Raw genomic sequence first — 18,724 nt, 5'->3', positions numbered from 1 at the left:
AAGGGCATCTATAAAAAAGACCTACAGCCAACATCATCATACTTAAAGGTAAAAGGAAGAACTGTTCTCATGAGCAAGGCCATCAACACTTCTATTCAATATTGTACTACATGCCCTCTCACTCACTCCTTGGGTTTCTGAGGTGGTATCACTAGGAAAGTAGATTGCCCAATCTTCCTTTCGAGGAGTGGCTGGTAGGTTTGAACCACCAGCCTTCAGGTTAGCAGTCAAATGCCTTAGGCACTACACCACCAGAACTCCTCTAAATGCCCTCAAACTAAACGCACTGCCATCGAGTCAGATCTAACTCATAACAACCCCTCCTTGGGGCTGAGATACCGAGATACCGAGGCGGTATCACTACAGTATTAGATTGCCCAACCTTCCTTCTGAGCAGTGGCTGGTGGATTGGAACCACCAGCCTTCTGGTTAACAGTCAAATGCCTTAGGCACTATGCCATCAGAGCTCCTCTAGATGCCCTAGCCATTACAGTAAGGCGAGAAAAGAAACAAAAGGCATAAAGATTGGAAGGAAAGAAGTAAAATCATACCTCTTTGCAAATGGTAACTTTAAGCAGAAAACCTCAGATCATCTACAAAACTACTACCACACTAATAAATCAATTTAGCAAGGTCACAATATGTAAGAATAATACACAAAAATCCACTTTATATACTAAGGACTTCCAGTGGCACAGTGACTAAGGCATTTGACAATTCCCAAATAAAATTTTAAAAACAATTTCATTTAAACTGTATGAAAAGATAACGAAATACTTAGGAATAAATCTAACAAAAGATGTACAAGCTCTCTACTGTTAAAACTTCAAACATGGCAGAGACAAATTAAAGACATTTTAATTAGGTAGCGATACAGGTTCATAGACTAGACGACTCAACACTGTTAAGATGGAAATTCTCTCCAAATTGATCTTTCAGCAGGCTTTTCTGCAAAAATTGATACGCCGATTTTAAGATTTATATGGACATGCAAAAGACTGAGACTAGGCAAAACAACTGAGAAAAAGAATAAATTTGAAAGATGAACACTATCTTACTTCAAGATTTACTATAAAACTACAGCAATATAGACAGTTTTGCATTCACATAAAGGTAGGCAAATAGATCAATGGAAGAGAATATAGAGTCCAGAAAGTGACCCATACAAATTTAGTCAATTGATCTGACAAAGGTGCAAAAATAATTGAAGTCTATTCCACAAACGGTGCTTGATCTATTGGGTTATCTGCATAGGAAAAAAAAATTATCTCTTATTTCATACCATATACAAAAATGAACCTAAAATCGATCATAAACTTAAATGTAAACCCTGAAACTATAAAAATTCTGTAAGAAAAAATTTGCAACTTTGGAGTTGACAAAGGTTTGTTAGAACACAAAAAAGCTTTGTTCTATATGGAACATAAAAAAGTTAGATAAATTGGACCTCACTAAAACATTTTTAAACTTTTGCTCTGTAAAAGAAATCAATGAGGAAATAAAAAAGTAAGCCAAAGACAAGGATAAAATATTTGCAACACATATACTGAACAAAGAACTTGTATCCAGAATATATTAAGAACTGGGACAACTCAGTAAGAAGAAAAACTGATATTTAAAAAAAAAAAAAGGAGGGAGGGGCAATATATTTGAACACACACTTCACAAAAGAAACTATATGACTAGCCAATAAGCACTAGGAAACATGCTCAATATCATTAATCAGAAAAATGCAAATCAAGGCTACCACACACCCATTGCTGTTGTTGTTAGGTCTCACTGAGTCAACTCCGACTCACAGTGACCCTATGTACAAATAGAATGAAACATGCCTGGTCCTGTGCCAGCCTCACAATCCTTGCTATACCTGAATCTACTGCTGCAGCCACTGTGTCAATCCATCTCGTTGAGGGCCTTCCCCTCCCCTCATTGACCCTCCACTTTACCAAGCATGATATCATTCCAGGGAATGGTCTCCTTTGACAACACGACCAAAGTAGGTGAGACGAAGTCTGGTCATTCTAGGCTCCAAGGAGCATTCTGGTTGCACTTCTTCCAGGACAGATTTCTTAGTTCTTCTGGCAGTCCACGGTACTTTCAGTATTCTTTGCGAACACCACAACTCAAAAGCATCAACTCTTCTTCGGTCTTCCTTATTCATTGCCCAGTTTTCATGTGCCTATGAGGTGATTGAAAATACCACAGCTTGCGTCAGGTGCACTTTAATCGTCAAAGACACATCTTTGCTTTTCACCACTTTAAAGAGGTCTTTTGTAGCAGATTTGCCCAGTGCAATACGTCGTCTGATTTCTTGACGGCTGCTTCCATGGGTGTTGATTGTGGACCCATTGTAATATGAAATCTCTGACAACATCAATCTTTTCTCCATTTATCATGATGCTGCTTATTGGTCCGGTTGTGAAGATTTTTGTTTTCTTTATGTTGAGATGTATCCATACTGCAGACTGTAGTCTTCAATTTTCATCAGTAAGCGTTTCAAGTCATCTTCACTTTCGGCAAGCAAGGTTGTGTTGTCTATGTATCACAGGTTGTTAATGAGTCTTCCTCCAGTACTGATGCCACGTTCTTCTTCATATAGTCCAGCTTCTCGGACTATTTGCTCAGCATACAGATTGAGTAAGTATGGTGAAAGGATACAACCCTGACACATTCTCTTCCTGATTTTAAACCATGCAGTACTCCCTTGTTCTGTTCAAACAACAGCCTCTTCGTCTATGTACAGTTTCCTCATGAGCACAATTAAGTGTTCTGGAATTCCCATTCTTCTCAATGTTATCCAAAATTTGTTATGATCCACACACAATTGAATGCTTTTGCATAGTCAATGAAACACAAGTAAACATCTTTCTGGCATTCTTTGCTTTCAGCCAAGATCCATCTGACATCAGCAATGACATCCCTCATTCATGTCCTCTTCTGAATCCACCTTGCTTTTCTGGAAGTTCTCTGTCAATATACTGCTGCAACCTTTTTTTTAATTATCCTCAGCGAGATTTTACGTGCATGTGATATTAATTATATTGTTCAATAATTTTCACATTCTGTGGGATCACCTTTCTTTGGAATGGGTACAAATATGGATCTTTTCCAGTCAGATGGCCAGGTAGCTGTCTTCCAAATTTCTTGGCATAGACGAATGAGTGCCTCCAGCATGGCATCTATCTGTTGAAACATCTCAATGGGTATTCTGTCAATTCCTGGAACCTTGTTCTTTACCAATTCCATCAGTGCAGCTTTGACTACTTCCTTCAATACCATTGGTTCTTGATCAAATGCCACCTCCGGAAATGGATGAACACTGATCAATTCTCTTTGATACAGTGACTCTATATTCCTCCCACCTTCTTTTGATGTTTCCTGCATCATTCAATATTTTGTGCATAGAATCATTGAATATTGCAACTTGAGGCCTGAATTTTTTCTTCAAGTTCTTTTAGCTTGAGAAATTCCAAGTGTGTTATTCCCTTTTGGTTTTCTAACTAAAAGGTCTTTGCACATTTCATTGTATAATTGACTATGTCTTCTCAAGTTGCTCTTTGAAATCTTCTGTTCAGCTCTTTTATCTTGTCATTCCTTCTATTTGCTTTAGCTACTCTCTGTTCAGAAAAGCTCTGGTAGCATAGTGCCTAAGGCACTTGACTGCTAACGAGAAGGCTGGTGGTTCAAACCCACCAGCCACTCCTCCAAAGGAAGGCTGGACAATCTACTTCTGTAGTGATTCCACCTCGGAAACCCAAGGAGGGGTTGCTATGAGTTGGGTCCAACTCAACAGCACATAACAACAACAACACTCTCCATTCAAGAGGAAGTTTCAGAGTCTCTTCTGACATCCATTTTAGTCTTTTCTTCCTTTCCTGTCTTTGTAATGATCTTTTGTTTTCCTCATGGATGATGTTCTTGATGTCATCCCACAATTCCTTTGGTTTTCAGTCATTGGTATTCAATGCATCAAATCTTTTCTTTAGATGGTCTCTAAATTCAGGAGGGATATAATCAAGGTCATATTTTGGTTCTTATGGACTTGTTTTAATTGTCATTAGCTTCAACTTGAACTTGCATATGAGCAGTTGATGGGCTGTTCCACAGTCAGCTCCTGGCCTTGCTTTGGCTGAAGATATTGAGCTTCTCCACCACTTCTTTCCACAGATGCAGTTGATCTGATTCTTGTATGCTCCATCTGGTGAAGTCCATGTATATAGCTGCCCTTTATGTTGTCGAAGAAAGGTATTTGCAAGGAGTAAGTTGTTGGTCTTGCAAAATTCTATCATTGATCTCATTTCTATCACCAAGACCATATTTTCCAACTACTTGTGATTCTTCTTTGTTTCCAACTTTTGCATTCCAATTGCCAGTAATAAGTAACACATCTTGATTGCATGTTTAGTCAATTTCAGACCACAGAAGCTGGTAATAGTCTTCAATTTCCTTGTCTTTGGCTTTAGTGGTTGGTGCATCAATTTGAGTGACAGAAGTATTAACCGGTCTTCCTTGTAAGCATATGGATATTATCCTATCACTGACAACATCGTACTTCAGGACAGATATGGAAACATTATTTGAGACAATGAATGCCATGCCATTCCTCTTCAATTTGTCATTCCCACCACAGTAGATCATATGGCTGTCTGATTCCAAACGGCCAAACTCAGTCCATTTCAGCTCACTAATGCCTAGAATACTGGTCTTTATGCATTCCATTTCATTTTTGACAACTTCCAGTTTTCCTAGATTCTTACTTCGTACATTCCATGTTCTGATTATTAATCGATGTCTGCAGCTCTTTCTTCTCATTTTGAGTTATGCCACATCAGCAAATGAAGATCCCAAAAGCTTTACTCCATTCATATCATTAAAGTCGACTCTACTCTGAGAAGGCAGATCTTCCCCAGTCATATTTTGATTGCCTTTCAACCTGAAGGGCTCATCTTCTGGCACTGTATCAGACAATGTTCCAGGGCTATTCATAAAGTTTTCCAGTAATGTATCAGACAGTGTTTCACTACTATTCATGAGGCTTTCACCAGCCAATTCTTTGAGAAATGGATGGCCCCTTCCTTTTTTCCAGTCTGTTTTAATCTGGAAGTTCTGCTAAAACCTGTCCACCATGGGTGACCCTACTCGTATTTGAAATACCAGTGGCATAATCTCCAGCTTCACAGCAACATGCAGGCCACCACAGTGTGACAAACTGACAGACGAATGGTGGACATACCCATTAGATGGGCTAAAATTAACAAGATTGACCCTGTCATGTATTCACAAGGATGTGGAGAACCAAGAACTTTCCTGTATTATTTTTGAGAATGTAAAATAGTACAGTCACTTTGGAAAACAGTTCAGCAGTTTCTTATAATGCTAAACATACACCTACCCCATGATCTAGCCATTCTACTGCTAGGTATTTACTCAAGGGAAATGAAAACACACATACAACCCAAAGATATCTACACAAATATTCACAGGAGCTTTGTTATAAGCCCCAACTAGAAATCACTGAAGTGTCCATCAACAGGTAAATGTAAAAATTAATCGCAGGTCATCTGTACAATGGACTATGCCTGCATGTGTTCCACAGAAGCAGAGACTTAGCAATAAAAAGGATCTAACTACTGATATTGTAGCAATATGGATGACTCTTAAATAATCTGCTGAGTGACAGTAGCTGAGAAAAAAAAAAAAAAAAGTACATGCTATAGGATCCCATTTATATAGATTGTAGACAATGTAAGCTAATCCACAGGAACAGAGAACAGATTATGGCTACCTAGGGATAGGCATGGATGTAGAAATGGCTTATAAAAGATGGTATGGAAACTTTTGGGGAGATGATGGAAATGTTCATTAATTTGATCGCTTTCACTTGTGTATATTTATATCCAAATTGATCAAATTGTATACTTCAAATATGTAGAGTTATTGTATTCATTACTCCTCCATAAAGTTAGGGGGGAGCACATTTCTAATTTTAAAGCACAGAATTCCTATGGTCTGAAATAAATCTCTGCCTCCTAAAAGACTGCTTTGAAACGCGTTACAAGTTATTCCATATCTAATAATACTGAGAGGAGGCCAATTTAGACTGAAGTTGAAGAGGGAAGTGATGAATAATAGGAGTAGGGAGCAAACAGCTTAAACTACATGCAGGGCCAATATAAATGTGTTATTTTAAACAAGGAAAGTACAGCTGCTTCCCTAATCACATGAAAACAAGAAATTTATGCTTCTTCTCCATGAATAACTGAGAGAACACTGTTCACCTAAATATTATAAAGAAAATTTACAAGCAGGTTGGATTTTGGTGAATGTTATGGACTGAACTGTGCTCCCCCCCAAAATATGTGTTATAAATCTTAACCTCTAGGCTTACAGTTATAACCTCATTTGGGAATGAATTATCTTTATTATGTTAATGAGGCAGGATTAATGTAGGGTGTGTTTTGAATCACTCTCTTTAGAGATATAAAAGAGATTAAACTAGCAAGCAAGTAGAGACAGGGGAAGATTGATACCAAGTCACACTGAGATCTCCAAGGAAAACCAGGAAACAAGCTAAAGCAACAAGGACCTTCCCTCCAGAGCTGACAGAAAGAGAAAGGCTTCCTTAGAGCCAGCACCCTGAACTTGGACTTCTATCCTCCTAAACTGTGAGAAAATATATTTCTGTTTGTTAATGCCATTCCCACTTGTATTTTTGTTATAGCAGCACTAGATAAGTAAGACAGTGAACAATGAGATTCTCCCATTTTCAACAGGTTAAAAGCAATAAAAGTAAAGAGACCTTCTTTCAAAGGTAGAGATACTGCCTCAGAAATCCAAGTAGGGGTAGCAATGAGTCAGAAACGACTTGACAGCAGTGAGTTTTAGCTTTTTTTAAAAAAATAATAATACAAAATAAAAATTAACCAAAACACAGCACGGTAGTTCTTCTCAAACCCTGACAGTCCTGAATCACTGTTGGGGGAGGGATCGAAGAAAGGAATGACTCTTTTACAACTATTTTTCCTGGTTCAGAAAATGGAGGCACATGGCTCTCAGAAACTGAAGCCAAACATTAAATCCATAAACAGCATCCCCTTGTTCTGGTTCTATGTTCATCCAGGAATCACACCATTTTAATTTCTCAATATAGCTGTCTTAGAGAAAAACATGTAGGTGAGGGTGGAGGTCCAATCTACCTAACAATTCTATTTCTTGTTCTGAGTTAATAAGTCTATGTCTGATTCACACAACAGTCTCTTGTGAGCTTTGATAGAAGGAATCAATAGAAGAAGGAAGTTTAGTGGGCAGGGATGGTATGATTAGTATAATGGGTCCTTGATGCTATTTCTTGGACCAAAATGTTAGTTTATAACAAATTAAAAAGGATAAGAACAATAGGGTAAATTTTTCATAAGCTAAGTTTATTCTATTATGAGATTTTACCCTTCCTAATTTTTAGTATTACAATATCCTTTCTTATATGAAATGACAGCAGTTATAGATACATTCTTTTTAATGTCTTCATGTGGCAAAATATAAAATTGGCAACTCTATGCTCCCAAGTCTCCAAATCTTTTTAAAATATTATTGATTTATGAATTGCAAATTCTACAAATCACTCAATGAGAGAGGTAACACATTCAAAAACATGTGAAAACTTTGGCCTCCATTGTTCTTCCTCAGAATATATTTACATCACAGAAGCAGACATAAAGCATATGAGTGTACATGTGTTTACATATATATAATTATGGACGATGAATACATTAACTGAATTAAGATGCAAATGGATGCCTGCATGTGTTCCAAAGAAACAAAAACCCAGAAGACACCAGTAGTCCATACTACATCTCCCTAAAGCATGTGTCAGCAGGGTTCTACATTGAAATTCGAATGCCTATAACATAACAATTATTGTACTTACACACTCACAAAGCTCAAGGTCAAAATGCTACAATAGTAAGAAAGAATAATTAAAAAATGGATAAATTTCCATTCCAACAAACCAACTGTTGTTGTATCTAATTAGTTTACCTTGAGTAGCTTGTGAATAGCCATTAAGTTAAGTGAAATCATCAGTTGATTTCACAAGTTTGAAATTCTGTTTCTCTTCTCATAAATGAAACAGATGATCAATATAAGGGATTAAGAAAAAGGATTCTTTTTTTCCAGCCACTAGGCAAAGTTTATGAGTACCTAAGTGCCAGACACCATGCTGAACTTAAGAAAACTTCTACAAGCAAATAATTGATCATTCTGCCTAGTATACACTGTTCCACCGTTCAGACAAAACACAACTTTGCCCAAGAGCTACACACTGAAGAGGACTATTTTAGAGGCAAAGGAACAAAAAAAAACTTATGATACCAGGCTTAAGGAATAGTAACAGAGAAAAGGGAAAAGAAGGAATGGTTCTTAACACAGAAGATCAAAACCAGAGCTTCCTAACTCCCTAGCGTGCTGAAAAGGGTTCCAGGTGTAAGGTAATTCCAGGATGCCTTAGAGATGATAATTTTATGTGTGCCATGTTAAAGATTGTTGTTGTTGTTGTTATGTGCCGTCGAGTCGGGCCCCGACTCATAGCGACCCCTCCTTGGGTTTCTGAGGCAGTATCACTACGGAAGTAGGATTGCCCAACCTTCCTTCCGAGGAGTGGCTGGTGGGTTTGAAGATTCGAAAGCACCAATCTAAACTACTTGTTCCCAAACATATTCTAGGATGGCTGCATTAGAATAATCTGGGGAGTATGTTAAAAAATATGGATCCCTGGGTCCTACCTGCACATTTTCCAGTTCAGAGGATCTGAGGGAAAGCCTAGGAATATGTATTTTAACTAGGTCCTCAGATGATTCTAATGAGCAATCACATTTGAGAAACAGATCTAAACAATCTACTCAAAGTGAAAATAAACATTACTCAATTCAAAGGAAAGAAATTTTAAAATCAGTCGATAAAACTCACTAAGCTAGCAATATAATTGTAAGATGAAAGAAAGAAATCACTGTAGTCACAAGCAGATCAGCTGTTTAAAGTAAGGATGACATTTGGCTTGGGGAACCACAGATACAAGAACTCATACTAAATGGAAAAGAGTCTCTAGGTGGCACAAATGGTTGGTTAAGTACTCAACTACAAGCCCAAAGGCAGGCAGCTCAAACCCACCCAAGGAAACTTAGAAGACAGATCTGGCTATCTGCTTCTGCAAGGTCACAACCTTGAAAACCCCACGGTGCAGTTCTATTCTGCACACATGAAATTGCCATGAGCTGGAACTGACTTGACGCTAACTAACAACAATAAATACTAAAAAGGAGGATGTGAATATGTAAATGAGAGTATGCAGTTTACTGAATGGATGGATAAAAGGAGATTGGCCAAAAGTCCAGGTAGAAAGAAGGGAGAGCAAGTAATAAAATCAAAGAAACAGAGCATGGTCAGCAAAGCAACAGGAGTTTAATCAAATTCTTAAAAGTTTAGATTTACCATATTCTGTGTTGAGGCCCCATAATTTCACTTTATTCGCTTCATACTGGGCTTTTTTCTTTAACCGACAAGCCCTGTGAAAGGAAGGAGCAATTAGTTCACTGTTTTTTTTGTTTTTTTTTTAAGTTAACATTCAGAACATATTCTTTTTGCCTGTCAGACATATTCGAATAGTAACTAAAAATCACTGCCTACTGAGGTTTGTTTATAGGTCGCTAAGGCACATATACCTAAAAGTTGGCAGTTAGAACCCATCCAGTGGTACCACCAAAGAAAGGCCTGGCAATCTTCTGTTAAGATTATTGATTGTTGGTTGCTGTCGAGTTGATTCTGGCCAATAGTGACCCTATGTGTGCAGAGTAGAACTTCTTGATAGGGTTTTCAAGGCTGTGACCCTTTGGAAGCAGACTGCCAAGCCTGTCTTTCAGAGTGCCTCTGGGTAGATTCAAACCACCAACATTTTGGCTAGTAATTGAGTGCTTAACCATTTGTGACACCTAACCAAGAAAACCCTATTGAGGAGTACTACTCTGTAACACATAGGGTTGCCAGGATTGGAATCGTTGGCAATAGGTTTGGTTCTTTGGTTTACTGTTATTTACAGTAAGGAATTCTGTTACCAAAAACCACATAATACAATCATTTCTCCAAACTCATTTAAAAAAATTTAACACATTCCAAAATACAGCTATCACCAGTACACACCTATTAGAATGTTTCAAAAAGCAAAAACTGACAATACTAATCGTTGTAAAGGATGTGAATGAATCACTAGAACCCTCACATGTTGCTGGTGGCAGTCTAAAATGGTATATACAAGACACTTTAGAAAACAGTTTGGCAGTTTCTTATAAAATTAAATATACACTCCTGAGTGTTTACCCAAGAAAAATGAAAACTAATGCTCACATAAAAACCTGTAAGCAAATGTTTATGGCAGCTTTATAATTCTTAATTGCTAAGAATCAGAAACAATCCAAATGTTCCTCAACTTACGGATAAAGTGTACCACATCCTTACAAAGAAATACTACTTAGTAATAAAAAGGCACAAACCACCACTAAGTGCAACCACACGGATAAATCACAAATGCATTATGGTAAATGAAAGACACCAGATTATAAAGGCTACTTCTAGTATGATTTTATCTATATGACATTCTGAACAAGGCAAAACTACAGGGACAAAAAACAGATCAGTGGTTACGAGGGGCTAGAGGTTGGAGAAGGGATTTACTATAAAGAACCATAAAGAAATTTTTTAAGGTGATGAAAATGTTCAGTATCTTTATTATGGGTTTCTTTGTCAAAACTCATTAAAGTGTACACTAAAAGGAATGAATTTTACTGTATGTACATTATACCTAAAAAAATATTATTTACTAAATTAAAAAAATAAAGCCATCATAAAATTTTCCCTATCATAGTAATATACTGCACTTACGTCCATTCACCTCTTTGGACTTAAGAAAGCTTTCTTCCCTGAAGCAAAAATCCCAAGTTTTATATTCAAAGGAAAAATGGTAATACTCTCATTGTAGTACTTACAAAAGAAAAATATATTTCAAAATAAATGGTTTAGTGCCATTTCTTCTATAAAAACTCACTTAAACCAGCTAGCTACCTAGAGGGAGCAAGTACTTACACCTGTGGGCTCAGGACCATAGTCACAGGGGACATCAAGCTCAACTGGCATAACATACTACACAAAAACTGTTCAATGTCCTACTTTGGCGAGTAGCAACTGGGATCTTAAAAGCTTGCAAGCAGCCATCTAGATGCAATGATGGGTCTCTCCTTGTCCAGAACAAAGAAAAATGAAGAAAACCAAACCTGCATGGAAACAATTAGTCCAAGCGACTGGTACATCCAATTTTCAGCCTATATGACTATGAGATCAGAAGAACTAGATGGGGCCCAACTACCACCATCAACCACTCAGAGGGGGATCTATGTAGGAGATCCTAGATAGAGTGGGAGAATAATGTGGGAAAAAAACTCAAAATCATTAAAAAAAAAAGACCAGGTTTGCTGGTTTGATAGAGTCTGGTGGAACCACTCACACTATAGCCCCTAGCTGCTCTTCAGGTCTAGAATTGAACTCACTCCTGTGACTTCCAGCCAAACAAAAGATAGGCATATGAACTGAACATTTACATTAGGTAGATACACTCTTTGGAGAGACCAATCATGGGAGAATAGAAGGGTTGTGTATGCACAGGGAGACAGCTCAGGAAGCAGGAGTGCATGGGAGGGAAGGACACAGGGAAGAGGTACCTATGGGGAGGAACTGGGAGGGCAGCTGTTGCACTGAGGGAGATTACAGTGAATGTCATGAGACAAAGTATATGTGAGCTGCGGTATGGAAAGTGAATTTGCTCTGTAAACTTTCACGCAAATCACAATTAAAAAAAAAAACCTCAAAATCTAACCTCATCTCCCAGACTTTATTCACATGAGTGAACATTATTATCATTTACCTGGAAGCCAGCTTATTTTTTTCCTTCCTTGACCTTGGCCGGGCTGTTAAAGGAAGCTCACTGACTGGAGTCAAATCACTGATCACCTTATTCAGTTTCCGCAGCTCATTGCCTATCTGAAGTAGTTTTTTAGGATTTGGAGTCAGATCTTCTACATCAGTTCTCCGGGACTTCTTTACAGCATATTTTCCTACAGATCATTTAAAAGAAGTTTAAGTGAGATAATTTTATTTAACAAGAGACATTTTCCACAGCCACATTTTAAACCATTCTCTCCCCTAAACTTTTCTTTCCAGAAGTGTAGCACGTTAGCTAGACATTCCAGAGGGCTAGCTTGCTCTCCTTCATAATTTGTGGCTGCAAAAAATGGGGGTAACAAACCTCAGTTCCAGGCTTTCCCAAGTCATTCCCTACCTCTACGTTTCTAATAATTTTGATGGATTCTTAATTAATTTCATGGCAGTCCTAAGCATCTCAAACCCCAAGATTGGAGTACAAGTTTACCTATACACAAAAAAATAAGACAAGGGCATAACACTGGAGATTTTATCTAAACTAAAATGTTTGATGCTATGAATGAAACATTGTCAGACACATACATTTAATGTTAGATTCAAAAGTTTAACAAGTAAGGATCACCTTGTTTGAAATCTTTTCCTGGGTTGCTTTGATCCGTAACATTACAGATAACTCAAGGATTCCTGCCCTATTGTTTCAGGCAAAAGGGATGGCTCTGTTCTTTGAACTCCTACAATACAATGAACAAATTCCCTAGCACTCATCACATGCTACTTGGAATTTATTGGACCTGTACAAAAAGCCATCTGAAGGCAAAAACCAGGTCTTTATTCACCAAGAGAGAACAGAGCACAGAGCTAAGCACCAGTGGAAAAGAAAAATAAAGTACAAAATCCATTTCAGATATAATTCCTATCCTCAACAATGCTTAGCAAACTAAATCTAATGCGTAAATTACTACTAAACTGTTTATGAACATCAAACTTACAAGTGTCTCCCTGCCCCTTTTTGGTAAAAACATTCGATTAACGTAAAATAATACTGGTGCCCACCACCCATCTGTCACTCTGTTGTCCCGTGGTGGCTTACATGTTGCTGTGAGGCTGGAGGCTATGCCACTGGTATTTCAAATACTAGCAGGGTCACCCATGGTGGACAGGTTTTAGCAGAGCTTCCAGACTAAGACAGACTAGAAAAAAGGAAGAGGCCATTCATTTCTTAAAGAATTGGCCAGTGAAAACATTATGAATAGCAGTGAAACACTGTCTGATATATTACTGGAAAACTTTATGAATAGCCCTGAAACACTGTCCGATATAGTGCCAGAAGATGAGCAAGCCCCTCAGGTTGAAAGGCACTCAAAATATGACTGAGGAAGAGCTGCCTCCTCAAAGTAGAGTCAACCTTAACGACATGGATGGAGCAAAGCTTTTGGAACCTTCTCGGCACAACTCAAAATGGGAAGAAAGAGCTGCAAACATCCATTAATAATCAGAACATGGAATGAATAAAGTATGAATCTAGGAAAACTGGAAGTTGTCAAAAATGAAATGGAACACATAAAAATCGATATCCTAGTCAATAGTGAGCTGAAATGGCCTGGGTTTGGACATTTTGAATCAGACAACCTTATGATCTACTATGCCAGGAATGACAAATTGAAGAGGAATGGCGTGGCATTCATTGTCACAAAGAATGTTTCAAGATCTATCCTGAAGTATAATCCTGTCAGTGCTAGGATAATATTCATATGCCTACAAGGAAGACCAGTTAATACTGCTATTATTCAAACTTACACACCAACCACCGAAGCCAAAGATGAGGAAACTGAAAATCTTTACCAGCTCCTGCAGACTGAAATTGACTAAACATGCAATCAAGATGTATTGATCATTACTGGTGATTAGAATGCTAAAGTTGGAAACAAAGAAGAATCACCGGTAGCTGGGAAATATGGCTTTGGTGATAGAAATGAGGCTGGAGATCGCATGATAGAATTTTACAAGACCAACAACTTATTCCTTGCAAATACCTTTTTTAACAACATAAATGGCAGCTATACATGTGGACTTCACCAGATGAAGTACACAGGAATCAGATCTACTCCATCTGTGGAAAGAGGCGATAGAGAAGCTCAGTAGTTTTGGCTAAAACAATGCCAGGAGCTGACTACAGAACAGACCATCAGCTGCTCATATGCAAATTCAAGTCGAAGCTAAAGGCAATTAAAACAAGTCCACAAGAGCCAAACTATGACCTTGATTGTATCCCACCTAAATTTAGAGATCATCTGAAGAACAGACATGATGCATTGAACACCAATAACTGAAAACCAGAGGAACTGTGGGATGAGATCAAGAACATCATCCATGAAAAAAGCAAAACGTCATTAAAAAGGCAGGAAAGGAAGAAAAGACCAAAATGGATGTCAGAAGAGACTCTGAGACTTGCTGTTGAATGAAGAGTAGCTAAAGCAAATGGAAGAAATGACAAGATAAAAGAGCTAAACAGATTTCCAAGAGCAACTCAAAAAGACAGTCATTTGTTATAATGTAATGTGCAAAAACCTGGAGTTAGAAAACCAAAAGGGAAGAACACACTCAGCATTTCTCAAGCTGAAAAAACTGAAAAAAAGATTCAAGCCTTGACTTGCAATATTGAACGATTTTATGCACAAAATATTGAATGATGCAATAAACATCAAAAGAAGATGGAAGGAATACACAGAGTCACTGTACCAAAAAGAATTGGTTGAGGTTCATCCATTTCAGGAGGTGGCATACGATCAAGAACCAATAGGACTGAAGGAAGATGTCAAAGCTGTACTGAAGGAATTGGTGAAAACAAAGCTCTAGGAATTGATGGGATACCCACTGAAATGTTTCAATGAACAGATGCCACTCTGGAGGCACTCACTCATCTATGCCAAGAAATTTGGAAGACAGGTATGTGGCCAACTGACTGTAAGAAATCCTTATTTGTACTCATTCCAAAGAAAGGTGATTCCACAGAATGTGGAAATTATTGAACAGTATCATTAATATCACACACAAGTGAAATCTTGCTGAAGATAATTCAAAAATGGTTGCAGCAGTATACCTACACAGAACTTCCAGAAAAACAAGCTGGATTCAGAAGAGGACGTGGAACAAGGGATATCACTTCTGATGTCAGATGGATCTTGGCTGAAAGCAAAGAATACTAAAAAGATGTTTATTTGTGTGTCATTGACTATGCAAACGCATTTGATTATATGGATTATAACAAATTATGGATAACATTGAAAAGAATGGGAATTCCAGAACACTTCATTGTGTTCATGAGGAACCTGTACATAGACCAGGAGAGTGTCATTTGAGCAGAACAAGGGGATACCACACAGTTTAAAATCAAGAAGAGACTGCGTCAAGGTTATATCCTTTCATCATACTTATTCAATCTGTATGCTAAGCAAATTCATCCAAGAAGCTAGACTATATGAAGAAGAGCGTGGCATCAGGACCAGAGAAAGACTCATTAACAACCCGCAATATGCAGATGACACGACTCTGCTTGCTGAAAGTGAAGATGACCTGAAGCACTTACTGATGAAGATTAAAGATTACAGTCTGCAGTATGGATTACATCTCAACATGAAGAACACAAAAATCCTCACAACTGGACCAACAAGCAGCATCATAATAAATGGAGAAAACACTGAAGTTGTCAAAGAGTTCATATTACTTGGTTCCACAATTAACACCAATGGAAGCAGCAGTCAAGAAATCAGACGACATACTGCACTGGGCAAATCTGCAGCAAAAGACCTCTTTAAAGTGCTGAAGAGCAAAGATGTCTCCTTGAAGACTAAGGTATTTTCAATCACCTCATATACATGTGAGAGCTGGACAATGAATAAGGAAGACCAAAGAAGAGCTGTTGCTTTCAAGTTGTGGCATTGACAAAGAATACTGAAAGTACCATGGACTGCCAGAAGAACAGATCTGTCCTGGAAGAAATGCAGCCAAAGTGCTTCTTGGAGTGAGAACGGCCAGACTTCGTCTGACGTACTCTGATCATATTGTCAGAAGGGACCATCCCCTGAAGAAGAATATCATGCTTGGTAAAGTGTAGGGTCAATGAAAACAGGGAAGGCCCTCAGCGAGATGGACTGGCACAGTGGCTCCAACAATAGGCTAGGGCATAGCAAGGATTGTGGGGCTGGTGCAGGACCAGGCAATGTTTCATTCTGTTGTACACAGGATCGCTATGAGTCGGAGCCAACTCGACGGCACCTAACAACAACACTGGTGCAGGAAAAATTCTACTTCATAACACCTTCCCAGGTTCACAATTCAAAATTTGGCCTACCTAAGATGTAAGCTTCTCCCAACTCCTGTTATTCAACTCTTCTCTCTTCACAACTAACTATTCCTCCTTTCATCTCTTTTCTCTCCCTTTTCTCCCCACTACTATTTTTATTTCAATCTCCCATTTTCTTTAGGTCTGAGGATTGGACAACAATAGAAGAGAGAGATGTTGAAGTTCATTCTCTGTCTCCTCAACTCTTCTGGTTATAGCAACCAAGATGAATCAGTATCTCCTGATCATTTCCTAGATGGGGTAAGTAAAATAAGAGACTAGAAACAAAATGGTTTTCACACTTTCCTTCTTCTCTATCTAGGTGATGTCTCTAGACCCTGGTGAAAGCTGTTTTTGAGTGAAGACCAGTCATGGCAAACACTGTGGCTCTACTGTTTCCCTCTTTAGTTTGCAGTAGAGACTTGAACACTTCAGGATGCTGAATAAGCATATGGTTTAGTGTCTCTATTTAAAACCACGTTTTACAATGAGTGACACTAAATACTTCCCAGCAATCCCCTCTTACCATGATGTAAGCCATTTTTCTGATACATATTACTTGGTAAGGTATCTCGATTCCATTCAGATGGCCTCAGCATCCTCTCTTGCTGTGATGGTGTAAGTTGTTCACTATACTCCCAGAAGTACCTTCTTTTACCTCTCTTCCGAGAGGATATTGAAGTCATCTCCTTTAAGTCTTCCACAGAATCATTTTCATAGCCTTGAAAAAAAAGCCCCGAATTTTTTAATTCTATGACTTTCAATAAACCAGTTAGGAAGAAAAATAATACCTTCTATTTATAATTTGAAACATTTCTTTCTAAAACATTACTGACATGTCAAGGATAATGAAACAGATCTACAAAGTAACTTTAATATGGAAATCTCTAACTCAAAATATTTGAAGACTAAGTAACATAGATTAATTATACTATTCGTTTTATCTTCCTTGAGTTTACTTACAATCCTTGGGTTTTCTTCAATTTTATAAATTAGCATATAACTTTTTTTTGTTATCTTTATGTAGGATTGAGAGAACAATGAAATATAGCTACAAGAATGCCAAAAGTACCATTAAGTAATGGTACTTAAACACTATACTGTGATTTTTTTTAAAAAATGCCTTTCTTATAGTATTTAGAAATCTGAAACATTCCCAGACAGAGAGCTGTGTGCATTTCTATGGTGCTGTTCTATTAGACAGACTTCTGTGAGGCAGCAAAGGTTTCCTTTCTATCTCCCAACCTAAACCTTCTGGAAGAGTACAAAAGATGCCAGTTTTCACACAGAAATTTGCCTATCCTAGCTCATATTTTACTGGAAGTAATTTACATATACTTCACTTTTTAAGAAGAGAAGTATTTTCCTTACTAATAGGAAGTTTAGAAAATACTTAATTCTGAGCTGCTAGAACTGTTGGTCATTCCTAATCTCAGCATGATGATCCATAAATTTAATTCACTCTCAGATGATGGCCATCTTAGGTATAATCTGAATTATCAGTGCCAGGTATGTGGGAAGTGGAGATGGACCATGCACACAATGGATACAACAACAAACCAAAAGAGACCCAGAAGAATGATTGGGTGGCATTGGCAAGCAAAACAACTACTTTCCCTCCTAAAAACAAAATCCCTTGGAACTGACACTAAGAAAGTGAGGACATCTGTATTTTGAAAAAAAGTTTGAAATATACCATTTTTTTTTCAGTCCAAGAATCAATTAGGAGTGTAATTCAATTTATATGCCATTCTGGAAAAGGCAAAGCTATAGGGGATAGGAAGTAGATTAGTGGCTGCCAGGGGCTGGTGGTAGAGAGAGGGGCTGACTATGAAGGAGCATGAGGGAATTGGGGGCGGGAGCTGAAACTATTCTGATCTTCACTGTGGTGGTGGTTACATGACTGCATGTACCTGTCAAAAACTCATATGGCCACAGAGGACATGAAGCTCAACTGGCATAACATACTACACAATAACATTGTTCTACATCCTACTTTGGTGAGTAGCAACAGGGATCTTAAAAGCTTGCAAACAGACATCTAGACAATGGGTCTCTCCTTGTTCAGAGCAAAGAAGAATGAAGAAAACCAAAGATGCACGTAAACAATTAGCTCAAGGGACCAGTGGACCATGAGAACCTCAGGCTACATGACCATGAGACCAGAAGAACTAGATGGTGCCCAGCTACCATTGTCAACTATTCAGAAAAGGATCAGTTCAGGTCCTACATAGAATAGGAGAACAATGTGGAGCAAAACTCAAAATCATAAAAAAAAGACCGGGTTTACTGGTCTGAGAGAGCCTGGTGAGATTCCCGAGACTACTGCTCCTAGTTACCCTTCAGGTCTGGAACTGAACTTACCCCCTGTGGCTTCCAGCCAAACAACAGACAGGCATAGAG

The 18,724-nt window shown here is 38.1% G+C and overlaps 1 protein-coding gene across 1 annotated transcript in view; it reads right to left on the bottom strand.

Moving 5' to 3' along the window:
- Window positions 1–18,724, bottom strand: part of CREBRF (CREB3 regulatory factor) — a 46,984-nt gene that overhangs the window by 9,871 nt on the left and 18,389 nt on the right. Inside the window, exons 4-6 of the mRNA XM_007951654.1 lie at window positions 16,848–17,042; window positions 11,963–12,152; window positions 9,484–9,557 (exon numbers count right to left, since the gene is read on the bottom strand). Coding sequence (XP_007949845.1) covers window positions 9,484–9,557; window positions 11,963–12,152; window positions 16,848–17,042 — 459 coding nt within the window. The remainder of the gene's footprint in view (window positions 1–9,483; window positions 9,558–11,962; window positions 12,153–16,847; window positions 17,043–18,724) is intronic.

The sequence above is a fragment of the Orycteropus afer genome, unplaced genomic scaffold (genome assembly GCF_000298275.1).
Source record: "Orycteropus afer afer isolate SDZICR_OR568_19922 unplaced genomic scaffold, OryAfe1.0 scaffold00306, whole genome shotgun sequence".
In the NCBI taxonomy this organism is placed as follows: Eukaryota; Metazoa; Chordata; class Mammalia; order Tubulidentata; family Orycteropodidae; genus Orycteropus; species Orycteropus afer.
Note: the sequence above shows the minus strand (reverse complement) of the source record. Positions and strands in the feature narration are given on the sequence as shown.